Below are 13,583 nucleotides of genomic sequence, written 5' to 3' on the forward strand. Positions count from 1 at the left end.
AAGACAGATAGAAAGTGATTAACATGGTGCCTTCTGGGTTACATGTTACACATGGTTATTATGCAAGACAGGAGGGTAACGTGGCTTCTAATCCTCAGAACGTGACATCTTAGAGGTCCTGAACCCCATTTCTGTTGTGGGCATAAAAACAAGGTTATGCTTTGTTTCCAGGCCTGGCACATATGTTCTCTGTCTCTCTCTCTCTGTCACCTGCATGTCGATGCCCAGGGGGACTTAGAAAGCCTCCCTCAGCCTGGATCCCTGGATGGCTATACGGAGCAGAGCCCAGTCCCCACTCCCCAGCCCTCCTCCATCCAACTGGACTTCCATGCATGAGAAATGAATTTGTACTGAGTTAGAGATTGCAGGGTTTATCTGTTATAGCAGAAAGTATTTCCTTAACTAATTATCTATTTACCTACCTATCTATATCTACTTCAAAGAGACCAGATAGAAATCTACCGCAATACTAATCATCCTTTTCTACAATAAACATTAGTGACTTTTGTCATCAGAAATCAGTTTAGATTTTTTAACATCGATTTTTAGAAACCAACAGACTGACCTCCCTCTCTGTCCTGTCTACCCTCAGTCAATGTCATAGGCCTGTCGATCCCTGCACCTGGGGTCTCCCAACCCCCGCCTCTGCCCTGCCTGAGCCAGATACAGACTCTCGAAGGAAGAGAATAGCCTGGGGGCCTTCACTGCCCTCTCGGATGTTGCCTGCTCTTTATTCTTTTAAGAAAGAGCCCCACATTTGTGTGCACTGCATTCTCCTTTCCTCCCCCCAACGCCTATCTTATGGAGGAGTTCTTGGGTTTGAAGCTATTTCTCCCCAACAGCAGGGCCAGCCCTGAATGCTGGGTCTTAGACACTGAAGAGGTGGGAAGAGCTTGTCTGTCAAAGTAATGGGACAGATGATTCTAGAAGTTCTAACTGCTCTCACCGAGCCTCATGCAGTCTGCTCCTGGCTGCAGGACAGAGGGCCAGGTCTATCCAAAGCCACTGTCTCTGTGAGCTCCTCACCCTCCCTGACACGGGCCCCTAAACCTGCTACAGTGGAGGAAGCACTTGATCAGGACTCGGGAGCTTTGGGACCCGTTCCCAGGCTGGCTGCTTGGGACAGTGATGGAAGCACAGGCTCTGGAGTAAGGATATCCTAGCTTTGAATCCTGGCCCATCTGTATCATGGGCATTAACAGCAACTACCTTTCTGGAAAAGACAGCCTGGCCGTTACCTCAGGCTTTGTGTCTCTAAGTTCTGCCTTTCCCACTGTCCCAGCCAGTCTCGCCAGCAGCCAGGCCGTGTGGATACCAGTTACTATCGCCAGCATCGTGCAGTGGGAGAGATGGGCCGGTGGAGCTTCTTTCCTGGACTTGAGGGGCTGGGGCAGGGCAGGTGGGGGGAAGGGCAGTTTTCTGCGTAGAGTGGGTGTCGGTGGTGGAGGTCGGCGGCAGCCAAGCCGGCGCTGTGCCCTCCACGGGGTCGCCCATGCCTCCCAGGGCTTCCATGGGGAGGGGGGGCGGCGGGGCTGGGGACCACACTCAGAGTAGCAAAGCTCTGGAAGCGTCTGGTGGGTGAGAGGGTGAGGGTGCGGGAGGGGAGCGGGGCCGGGTGGGCGGAGGTTGTGAGCAAAAGACCTGGTCCTAAGGTCACTGCATGTCAAAGTCAGAAGAGAATTTAAGAGTCAGTCCAGATCTGGCTGAAAATGCCTAACCTCAGTCTAATCATGCGGAAACATCTGACAAACACAAAATGAGGAACTTTCGTGACAAAGAAAAGATGGGGAGGGGCAGGGAGGGAAACCTGTATTCTTTAAAGATGCCAATGCCATAAAAGACACAGAAAGGCTGTAACGTTCCAGATTAAAGGAGGCAACTAAATGCGGTACCTGACCTTGGATCGGACCCTGAACTGGAGGAGGAAATGCTAATGAGAGCCTAGTTAGATCAGTGACCTCCTGGAATACAGGCAGTGCAGTGGAGAAAAATATTTTATTGATGTAAGTTTACGAAGCAGACAACTTTAATGTGGTTATGTGAGGGAATATCCCTATTCTCAGAAGTATTTAGGGGTAAAGGACCAAGATGTATGTAACTTGCCCTTATATGATTCAGGAAAAAATTACATATGCACAGAGAGAGTATAAATGATAAAGCAAATGACGTAAGATATTAACAGTCCACAAGGGGTAAGTGGATGTTCCTATTTTAATGTACTATTCCTATTCTTGAAGTTTTTGAAGTCTGAAATGTTTTCCAAATGAAAGATTTTCTCAAAAGGCCAAAAAATTTAGCAGCAGAACTGGTTATTTCAAACAAAATCCCAGGTGGAACCCTGTGTGTAAAAGAGGGACAAGCAGGTTTGTCTGGGGTCAAGCCCAGTCCTGTGTCCCTCTGGCGGCCCCTGGGGTGCCTCCTGGAACCCAGCGTGGAAACCACTGAGTGGCTGCATCTTCCACATTTGGAGCAGCCGTTCCTGCATCTTCACATCTACTGGACACTCACCCACACACCTGTTCGCCTCTGAGCCTCGCCACAGCCCAGGTGAACGGGGCTAGAAACCAGAGGCTCTGGAAGATTAGTACCTCCTTGGGGCCACGCAGCCCAGGTGTTTTCTGTGTGCTCTCCCCACCTCTACCCTGCACGGCAACCTGCAAGGTAGGTCTTATCATCCCCATTTTGCACACAAGCAGAGGCCCCATGAGATTCAAGTCTAAGGCTACAGCACCGGAGCGGGGTTCAAACCCACGTCCTTGAACGAACCCTCAGACCCCTGCTCTTCTTGGCGGAACTGCTTCCTCTCAGGGGAAGAGGCTGAGGTTCCGAGTGGGGCAGCCCAGGTAAGATTGGGAGCCACTGGGTTCACAAGGCCAGTGCTCACTCAGCAGTGGGAGGGGAACCCACTGTCTGGCTCTTGCCAAGAAACCCATCTGTTCCTGGTGGGTCTGTTCCTGGTGGGGAATCTTCACACGGAGCCTTGATCCCGTCCTGAATTTCTGGGCTCAGAGTCTCCCTGCCTGGAGCTGGCTTTCGAATCAGCAGAGGTTCCTGTCTTCCTGCCCGGGCCAGCCAAGGACAAGGAAGCTATAAGCGTCCTTGTTCTGTTCAGTCTTTCACGGGCTGAGCTCCGGCAGTGCCTCTCTGTCTTTCTTTTCCCTCAGATTTAGCCATTCCCTCCCCCATTCCCTGCTCGTTGGTAGGTTTTTAGTAAGTAAATTCATTGTCAGCAAAACAGTGTTTGAAGTCACTGCCAAGACACTGAGTGTTTAAAAGAACTGCAGGAAGCTCAAGGCTTCTGAGTAAAGGGGGACTCGCTGAGGATGCAATTGCCCATTTCAGGCCCAAAGCTGCCTCCCTGATAACGGCTCAGGGTCTGTAGAGCCCTGGGCCCTGACTTTGCCCCGAGCCCCCTCAAGGCAGGGAGAATGACTGCCCGAATGAGAAGTTCAGAGGGGAAGGTAACTGTCCTTGTTAAGTGCCAGCCACTGGGCTGGATGCAAACTGCAGACTCATCTCAGTCCCACAACAGCCCCATAACGCGGGTGTAGCTGTGCTGACTTAACACAGGTGAAACTGAGGCTCAGAGCACCGAAGTTACCTGGACAGTCACACAGCTGGGAAGGAAGCACGGATCTCTCTCTTCCACATTCCCCCAAGGTCCCAGGCCCGCCTGTCTGTTCTCGCTGAGGCTGCTCCCAGCAAAGGGTCCTACGGGGCTTTGTCTCTTTTCCTGCCCTGATCCTGCTGCCCCCTCTGCACACCACGCAGGACACCCCCTGAGCCTGCCTCCCTCCCCCGCTGCTGACCTGGGGCCGCCTCGCTCTGAGAAAGTTCCTGGCCAGCCCTCTGCCACGCCACAGTGGGGACTTAACCTCCAGCCTCACATCGCTGCTGTGGGCTCCTGGACAGCTTCCCGGGTTCCGCACCCCTGGGACAGAGCAGGCCCACCTCTGAGAGCTCTGGGGGGTGCAGGCTGCCTGCTGACCCCCACCTGACTTCCTTGGAGATTTCTGAGGCGGTTTCTCAGCTGTGGAGCTCACACGCTGGCCTGGTCTCTGGACTCTGCACCGCATGGGACATCCCATCTCGAGGTCTGACTCCCACTCCGTGAAGAAAACCCTCCACTTCAGCACCCCGACTCCACTGCTGTAACCCTCTCTCTTCCAATCACATTTCCAATATTATGATAAAGGGTTAATGTGCAGCTGTAAGTCAGGGTGGCATCTGCTTACGGGGAACAGTATTCATTCTCACAATTGACTGTTGGACCCAAGTCAGTTTAATCCAAAAGAGTGACTCCAACCTGGAACTGTGGCCTGTGAGGAAGTTTTTCTAGGGTGAGGGGACCTTGCACCATCCCCCAGTCACACACTAACAGATGTTTTCTGTTGGCCTGTGGTCACACTGGCCTGCCCTTCTCCAAGGCAGATGGAGAATCCCTCCCCTAAAACAGCCACCACTGGTCGAGCCTGCTAGGCACCATGCACTGAGGTTGACATTTGACATATGCTGTTTCCAATACCCACAAGCGACCAAGTGTGGCTTCTGAACCATTAGCGGCCTTAGTTTTGCCTCTTTGTAAAACAGCTTCCTCAGATGAGGAAACTGGGTCTTATGGGGTTAAGTAAATCACTCAAGGTCACACAGGTAGTAAGTGACAGAGCAGGAATCTGAACCTAAGTCTGTATGGCTACAGAGGTTAAAACTCCCTCCACTCTCCATTGCCATGGCTGTCATGTACAGTTACGCAGGTTGCTTACTGCACAGGGACATCCAGCTGAAGGGGTAGTCAGGGGATGAAATCCAGCCAGCATTGCGCTCAGTGTAAGGTGTGCACCACGGTGCAGTGGTGCCTGTGCTTGTCTGCCTGGAGGAGCACTGGGACAAACTGATTAGAAATGGTCCTAATGATGCCCTTCCCAACATCTGCACCCCCTGCTAGGTGCCTTTGCAGCTCTTCTCATCAAGCAGGGAAGTCTGGTTCCTCACCCCTTAAATCTGGGCTAGTCTTGTGACTAAACGAGTCAGTGAAATGTGTCAGACCGGCGTTGTGCCAGTTCAAGTTCATACCGAGAGGCCTTGCAGGCTGTACTTGCCCACTTGGACCCCAACTACCGCCATGGGTACAAGCTTGGGCTAACCTGCTGGAGAATGAGAAACACGTGGCCCAGTCACCCCCATCCGAGACCAGTCAGTAGCCAATCGACCACCCAACACATAAGCAAGGCCATCCTAGCCCAGCCGGCCTCCAAACGACCCCCTCCGACCACAGACCCTCGCATCAGCCCAGCCCAGCTCGGGCACACCTGCCCCACTGGCTTCTGTAACTGATTTACGTGGCCATTACGGGTGGAATTGTGTCCTTCCAAAACTCATATGTTGAAGTCCTAGCCCTCAGTACCTCGAAATGTGACTTCATTGGGACATTAGGTCTTTGCCGATATAATTAGCTAAGATGAGGTCATACTGTTGTAGGGTGGGCCCCTAATCCAATATGACTGACGTCCTTATCAAAAGGGGAAGCGTGGACACAGACACGTACACAGAAAGCACACCATGCAAAGACTGGAGTGATGTTGCCACAAGCCAAGGAACTCCCAGAAGCTAGCAGAGAGGCCTGGAACACCTCCTTCCTTACGGCCTTTAGAGGGAGGAGGGCCCTGCTGACACCTTGATCTCTAACTGCCAGCCTCCAGAACTGTGAGACAATAAATTTCTGTTGTCACCAGTTTGTGGAACTTTGTGGCGGCAGCCCTAGCAAACGAACGTAGCACCTTTGCCTAATTCATACGAAGGCACAGTATGGGCTGGCTTCCTTGGCTGCTTTCAGTGTGGCAGCCAACCATGGCTCCCCTCCCGGCCCCCAGGGAACCCACCGTGGCTACTCCTGCCCCAACAGGCTTCTGATTCTGGGAAGGCTTCTCCAGTGCTTTCCAAGGGCTCTGGAGTTGTCGAGGGGAAGGGGTCCCAGCCTCATACGATATCGCTGCTCCAGGGATCCGGAGAGCGCCCCCAGCCCGGGTCCCTCCCGGCTGCCCACCTACCTGGGTTGCCAAGGGCCATGGAGTCGTAGATGAGCTTACAGGTCTTGAGCAGGGTGGAGATCTTCTTCTCGGGCGAGTAGGCCTTGTGCATACTGGCAAACTTCTGCAGGATCTTCTCCATGATGGGCGCCTCCGGCACGCTAGTGGTCACACCCAGGTCGGTGGTCGTGGTGGCTAGGATCACCAGCTGGTTCTCCTTGAGCTGCTGCAGCGAGCCGTCCTTCCTGTGGATCTCACGCAGGCAGGAGTTGATGGCCTCCTTCAGGGGCTTCAGGACACACTTGTACAAGGCAGACTCCACAATGGCTTCTGCAGGGGGGCGAGAGCAGGAGGGTGAGGAAACCAGCTGCAGGGATCCTGCCCCCACGTCTTGTTGCCTGACAGTGTGGCTATCCCCATGCCATGTCCCTGGAAGGACATACTCACAGCCCCGGCAGGTACAGCCCACAGTTCTGACAGGTGAGACAGTGTAGTACATTCAACAAAAGCCAACACTGCCTAGGGCACAGGAGCCACACATGGTACGTAATGCTTTTCACAGGGCCTGGCACACATGAAACTCTCACAGGGCTGCTTACTAGCACACCACCTCAGAGAGCACTATGTACATGGGAGTTGTGCAGTATACAACCTGTGCAGCTGTACCTGGAGGGCCTGGGTGCCCAATAAATGTTTGGTAGAGTTATTCTTGATGTGTCTCTTTCAATGATCAGATCCATCTGAATCTAGTCTCAAGAATACAGTATAGCCAGAACCTGACTTCTTACCGTTTCCACGGCTACCACCTTGACCTAGGCTGTCATCATCTCTTACTTGAGTTATATGAATAGCCTCTTGCCCTGGCTTCTTTTAGTCCATTCTCAACACAGCAACTGGCATAATCTTGTTATGCCGTGTTTGATCATGACATTCCTGTGCTCAGAGCCCTGTAATGGCTCCCATCTCATCCACCATAGAAGCTGAAGTCTTTCCCGTGGCCCACAAGCCCCCTCTGCGACCTGTCCCTGTGACCTCTCTCGCTCACCACCTGTTTGCTCCCTGTGCTCATGCTGCCCCAGCTACCTTGGCCTTCTTGCTGTTCTGCCAAGCGGCCAGGCTTGCTCCTACCTCGGGGCTTTTGCACTTGCCATTCCCTTTGCCTGGAGAAATGCACGTGGCTACCCACATGGCTTACTCCTTCATTGTTCAAATGTCATCTTATCCCAGAGGCGTCCTGATCAGCTAGTGGAGTGAGAATTAGTCATCTCTGATCTCACAGCGACTGTGCAACATACATGCCATAATCCCCACTCCACAGATGGACCAACGCAGGCTCTGCCGGTGCAGGTCACACAGCTAGTTGGGGCCTGAACAAGGATTTGAACCCACGTCAACTTGACACCAAGGCAATGTTCAGCTTTGGTTGACAGTAGGGAAATATTCTTGGAAAGTCTTTCTGGCTCTGTCCGATCCCCAGGGTCTCAGCTACTGGCCCAGCAGGGGAGGTCCCAAGTCCTGTCCCTGTAGGGAGACACCTGAGCTGCTCTATCCCTGGGAGGTGAGGGAGGGGCCCATGTCCCCACGGCTGAGTCTCAGGAGAGGTCAAGATAACCCTTCCCTGGCACGCACGCCTAGGCTTGGCCCATGTCTGGGTCTAGGGCTGGTCCTGGCTGTCTTGGTCCTCATCCTGCTGCCTCCCTCTTCCCCTTTGCTTCTCCAGCCTCTTCAACAGGACGACACACAGCTGCCCTTGCCTCCGTCACCCCACTCCTGTCTGTCCTTCCAGGCCCTCAGAGCCTCTGCAGCTAGAGGCGTGGTGACCCGGAGGCAGGGACCTGCGGTCAGCTTCCCCACCGCCCCTGGCTCCCGTGTAACCTTGACCAAGTCCGTTCCCCTTCCCGGGCCTTTTTCCTCATCTACAGAATAAGAGGGTCCATGCCCTCTAGGGTCTCCACATCTCTGCAGCCACCAGATCTCTTGCAGGGACTGCCTCTGACCCTCCGCAGCCATGTGTGTTCGTGCTTTTTTTTTTTTGGCCGCTAATCGCTCCTGCTGACTTGTCTGCCTAACAAAACCAGGAGCATCCTGAGGGTGGGGTCCTGCCCAGCTCTCAGGTGGTTGAGGTTCTGCCATCTAACTGGGCCCATGGGCCGAACTCGGAAGGAGGAGACAGAACAGCAGAGGGGTTAGTTCACGGAAAGGGAGGATCATCTGGGTCTATCCCTGGCTCCCACCCGCTCCCAGCCCCTGCCCCAGGATGCGGACCGACCTAGCTCCTCCTCGGAGTGCAGGGCGGGGTCCACCAGGGCCTTGAGCTCGGTGCTCTGCAGCAGGTAGCTCTTGAGCTGGGTCATCATGGTGCGGATCTCCTGCAGCATCTCCATGCTGGAGGTCTGGTGCGCCATCATCTCCAGGCTGTACACCTTGTAGTCCTGCACCAGGCTGCCGAAGTACGAGGCCTTGTCCTGGGCCAGCTCCACCACCCTCTTGTACAGCTTGCGGTTGTTGGAGAGGAAGGCGCTGAAGACGCTGGAGAAGCTCACGAAGCTCAGGCGGTGGCGGGCCTTGCCCAGGATCATCGACGACTTCTTCTTGATGCCGGGGCTGCTGAACTGCTCCAGCTCCTCCTCCGTGCTGCTGGTCGAGTAGGAGTCCTGGTCTGTGGCCGAGGCGGGCACCCCCAAGCTGTCCGAGAGGGAGGCCAGGGAGCCCTTGAACTCCGGGGTGCTCTGGGGCCGGGCCCCGGGCCGGGCACGCGGGCTCTGAGTGCCAGCCGTGGGGGCAGGACCTTGGCCTTCTCCCAGTGGACCGGGCCTGGGGTTCTCGGGGGCCTCCCCGTCCGTGGAAAGCTCGGCAGTCTCCAGGGGAATTGGAAGGACCGAGACCAGCTGCCGGGAGAGCCGTTTCTTCCTGGGAGGTGGGACTGGGGGTTGTCGAATCTTCCTCGGAGGCTCTGGCATGCTGCCCGGATCGCCGGCTTTGGCCGCTGCTTCCTGGCCTTGCTCTGTGGTTCTCTGAGGCCCGTCCCCAGGGCTGCCGGAGGTCCCCTGGGGAGGCAGGCGGAGCGGGGATGCCCTGGAAGGACCCACCGGGTCCCCCTCCGCTGCCGCCCCCCTGTCCGCCTTCCCTGCACTCGGGTCCTCCAGGGAAGCCTTCTCCGCGATGCGGCGTCTGGGAGGGGCGGCGGGGAGGCTCTTCTTCGTGGGCGCTGGAGGGACGGGGGACTGCAAGGGGCTGGGGGCTGCCCCCGGCTTCATCTCTTCCTCCCTGAGGGGGCCCAGGCCTGCGAGGGGACGCGGGAGCCTCTCACAGGCTGTCATGGGTGGCTGGCTTGGAAGCTCTGGGGGGCCTGGGGTGTGGGGTGCCAGGCGGGGGGCAGACGCTGGGGGTGAGGGGGGAAGGGCCTTGGGATGCGGAGGCGGGGGAGCAGCCGCTGAGGGAGAACCGGGCAGAGGGCAGGCCAGAGGGGGGCCGGGGGGAGGAGGCCGGCTGGAGCTGGGGGGATGGAGGGGGAGCGGCGGGGGAGGGGGGGCTGGGCGGCGAGGGGCCCACCTGGAGGTGGGGGAGGTAGCCTCGGAGGCGGGAGGCGACGGCAAGGGGCAGCTTCCCAGGGGTGGCTGGTCAGCCGGCAGGGAGCTGCCGCAGTCCTCGATGAAGACTGGATTCACAAACCACAGGCGGCCGTTTCCTATGGACAGCTCGATTTCACACGAGCAGTTTTCGTAATGGGCGGATGACCTGAGAATGGAGGTGGGGGGCGCTCCCGGGGCTGGGTCTCTCGGGGCCTCCACTGGGCTCCCACCTCCTGGCCGGGGGTTCAGCGAGGAGTCCCAGAATCCTGTCGAGATGAGGGAGGGAGAGGCGGTCAGTCCTGAAGCCGGGCCCCAGCCTGGCCCGGGCGGTGTCTGTGGGCTGCACGGGGGGCAGGGCGAGGGAAGGCCACACACAGTGCTTGCTTCACCGCTCAGAGGGTTGGTTTCCCCTCTTGGACTGTTTTAAACCTCTCCCACTACTTCCTGCTTTGAGAGGGGAAGCCCCACGCCATCCTCCCCTGAGGTGTCGGGCTGGGGCCTGGACGGTGCTGGTGACAGGCTCAGCTTCAGTCCTGTCCCCTGGCGTGTGAGACCCCACGGTGGGGGGGGCACCCATGCCCCGGGGTGCAGGTACGTACGGGGATGGAGGGGGCAGAACCCCGGAGCTCCCGATGCTGACCGGCTGGGTGCTCTGGGGCAGGTCACCAGACCTTTCTAGGCCTTCATCTAGTCATCCCTAGGATGGGGTCCCGACAGAGAAGTTGCTTTGGGCCTGTTTGGGCCACTGCAGCTGTCACAGCAGGAAGAATGAACTATGGATTGTAGCCAGTGAGCCCAGACCTGACCACCCAAGTGGGGGAATGCCTGCCCTCTGCAAAATGATTCTGCCTCTGGCCAACCTGTCTTAAAACAGGAAGCTGCCCTGTGCCCCCAGCTCAGAGAGCTGGAGCTCCTGCACTGCTGAGTTAAGTCCCAGCACATGCCTTGCTCTTGACTCAGCCCTTAGCTGGGGCCACCGAAGCAGGGCTACACTGATGGTCAGCGCCAGGCTTGTTCTAGGTAACGGGCATGGGACGTCCAAGCTGAAAGGGCGCCGGGGCTTGACTAGCTCAGAGGAGTTCTTGACCTCTCGGTACCAGGCTCTATGGAGAATCTGACAAAAGCTCGGGATGCTCCCAAAAGGCCACAGGAGCACATTTTGAGAACAAGGTCACTTGGCTGGCAGGTCACTGCAAGCTCCCTCAGCAGCTCCTTTTGGAGGAGTTTGGAACCCAGGTCTCGTTCCACACGTTCATTTCAGAGATCGATAGTGCAAATTCATTGTTAGTGATTGAGACAGGCCTCTAGCCTCTCACCCAGGGCTCTTTACCTCTGGGAGGGAGTCATCAGTAAGAAAACCACCAAAAACAGCATCAAAGACAATACGAGGAACAAACATGCACTGCGTTCTGGCTGTTGGGGATTCCTTGCTCTACAGGGACCATCTCACCGATCCCTGACCACAGGCCTCTGGTGTAAGTCCTCATGTTGTCCCCGTGTGGCAGATGACGATGAGAAAGCCAGGGAGATGAACGGTCACCGGGGTGGTGAGTGAAGGAGCTGGAATTTGAACTAGGTCACACTAGCTCTAAAGCTGAGAGTGGCATGGACATATAGACACTACCAAACGTGAAACAGATAGCTAGTGGGAAGCAGCCGCATAGCACAGGGAGATCAGCTCGGTGCTTTGTGACCACCTGGAGGGGTGGGATAGGGAGGGTGGGAGGGAGATGCAAGAGGGAGGGGATATGGGGATATATGTATACGTATAGCTGACTCACTTTGTTACACAGCAGAAACTAACACACCATTGTAAAGCAATTATACTCCAATAAAGATGTTAAAAATAATAATAAATAAATAAATAAATAGAGCCGTGTGCTGGGCCGCCCTTCATAGGAACTTGCGACACTTCCCATCCTGGTTGCTCTCCTGGCGTGAGTGAGTAGTGGGGTGGTGAGCACCCCAGAACGGGGAATGTGGTAAGAACACAACAGGCTCTTGACATCGAAAGAAAGGAGATGTTGCAAGATGGCCAAGGGCAGCTGTACATGTGTGTGCACGTGTGCGTGCCCGCCCTAAGGGATGGGCACTCTCGGGGCTGTGGGTGTTTGCCACCTTGCTGGCCAAAGGGGTCAGAAACCCAATGAAGGTGAGCAAGGTGTAATCCCAGGATGGTGGGGCTGCCGAGAAACTGACTGAAAGAGAGCCGTGCGCATCCACAGGGGAGCAGGGCGGGACTCATGGTTCAGCCCCGTCCTGGGCAGAGGCTCCCAAGCCTGGAAGTGCCGTGCGGCTGTCTCCACAGCATCAGATGACCAATTTTTGTGGGACTTTCTGACACGCCAGGCTCTGTGCCCATGCCAGCCACCACCTGAGGACGTAGAGAGCCCGGAGGGGGAGGGTGTGTCTCCAGGCTCTCCCTAGATCCAGGCGGGTTGTTCCTGAGGGCTGCCCGGGCCCTATGCTTCACTTTCTTGGGCAGCTATGACCCCTCCATGACCGGTCCATTCTCTCGGGTACTTCGCATGGTCTCCTTGGAAGGTTTCTTAGCAAGGAGCAGCAGGCGGCCAGTCTAAGGTGACTGGGCTGCAGCCCCATAGGTGAGCTGAGGCCCCTGAGGCTCACCTCCAAGTTCTCATAAGACCCTTCCTTTGGGAGAAGGTGCAAGTTATGGGGTAGACGATCAAGAGAACCGCCCACCCATGCTCGGACACTCCCATTACCACTCACCTAGATCGTGGCCATAGGCTGCCTCCATGCCCCCATCCCGCCCCCAATCCATTCTACTCCTTGTGGCTCTGTGCTGGGCGTATGGGGGGCCCTTGATTTCTATTTGTTCAGAATCGCTTCCCAACCTTTAGCCTGGCATTCAAGGCCTGTGGGATCTGGCCCCGTACACCCTCCCAGCGCTGCCTACTGATCTCCACCCGCTCTCTCTGCTGTTCACTTCTTCCTGAACACGCCACGGGCCACCATGCCTTCAGGTCTTGGCTAGTGTGTTCCCTCTGCTTGGAATGCTTTTCCCACCCTCTCCACGTGGCAAACTCCTACTCATCCTCCAACACTCAGGTCAAATGTCCCCTGTTTGGTGGAGCCTTCCTGACACGTTCAGGCCTCACCTACACTCCCCTGGGCTCCGCAGTCCTGGTGCACACTGACGGGAGAGACCAACCCTAGGACTGTACTTCTCTGGTTTCATCCTGAACCATGGGAAGAGGTCTAAAGACAAGAAGAGAAGAAGTGAGAAAATGAGAAGAGGGAGGCAAAAAGGAGGGCAAAGAGCTCTATAAGTGATGGACCACCAGCTGGACTGCCCGCCTCAGGATAGCAGGGGGGGTCCCTCATGCACAGAAAAAAAGAACACATTTTCCACCGCCCAGATCTGTATTCCTACAAGAGTGGAACAGACAGTGGGGTTCACAGAAATGGGCCCGGGGCCTGGGTGATTAGCAACCACTCCCCTGCCCCTAAGATAGGCCTGGTGGTTGTACCTCGCAGGGCAGAGGACCCAAAGCGAATGCCGCTCTGAGGGGTGAGGAGCTGCACCCTGGGGTCTGAGGGCCTATTAGGGAACTCAGTGGCAGCATAGGTCTTTATGCTTAAAAACAAGGAAGTAGGGCTTCCCTGGTGGCACAGTGGTTGAGAGTCCGCCTGCCGATGCAGGGGACGCGGGTTCGTGCCCCGGTCCGGGAAGATCCCACATGCCGCGGAGCGGCTGGGTCCGTGAGCCACGGCCGCTGAGCCTGCGCGTCCGGAGCCTGTGCTTCGCAACGGGAGAGGCCACAACAGTGAGAGGCCCGCGTACCGCAAAAAAAAAAAAAAACAAGGAAGTAGGTAACATTCTCTGCAGCCTACACAATGCCAAGGCCAGGGGAGAAGCGGAACGCTGTCATGCAGGCCTTGCGGTTGGCTTGGCTGTGGGCATCTGTGCCCACTGGCACTGGGCAAGCTCAGTTCAGTGGTCGCAGTTCCCCTAAGGGCC

The 13,583-nt window shown here is 56.3% G+C and overlaps 1 protein-coding gene across 6 annotated transcripts in view; it reads right to left on the minus strand.

Moving 5' to 3' along the window:
* RIN3 (Ras and Rab interactor 3) overlaps positions 1 to 13,583 on the minus strand; it is a 121,442-nt gene that overhangs the window by 15,178 nt on the left and 92,681 nt on the right. For all 6 annotated transcript variants that reach the window (XM_067727285.1, XM_067727294.1, XM_067727275.1 and 3 more), the window contains 2 exons: positions 8,296 to 9,864; positions 6,048 to 6,356 (listed from right to left, as the gene is read on the minus strand). In XM_067727285.1, the coding sequence (XP_067583386.1) occupies positions 6,048 to 6,356; positions 8,296 to 9,864 (1,878 nt within the window). The remainder of the gene's footprint in view (positions 1 to 6,047; positions 6,357 to 8,295; positions 9,865 to 13,583) is intronic.

Source organism: Pseudorca crassidens, chromosome 1 (genome assembly GCF_039906515.1).
Source record: "Pseudorca crassidens isolate mPseCra1 chromosome 1, mPseCra1.hap1, whole genome shotgun sequence".
Lineage (NCBI taxonomy): Eukaryota > Metazoa > Chordata > Mammalia > Artiodactyla > Delphinidae > Pseudorca > Pseudorca crassidens.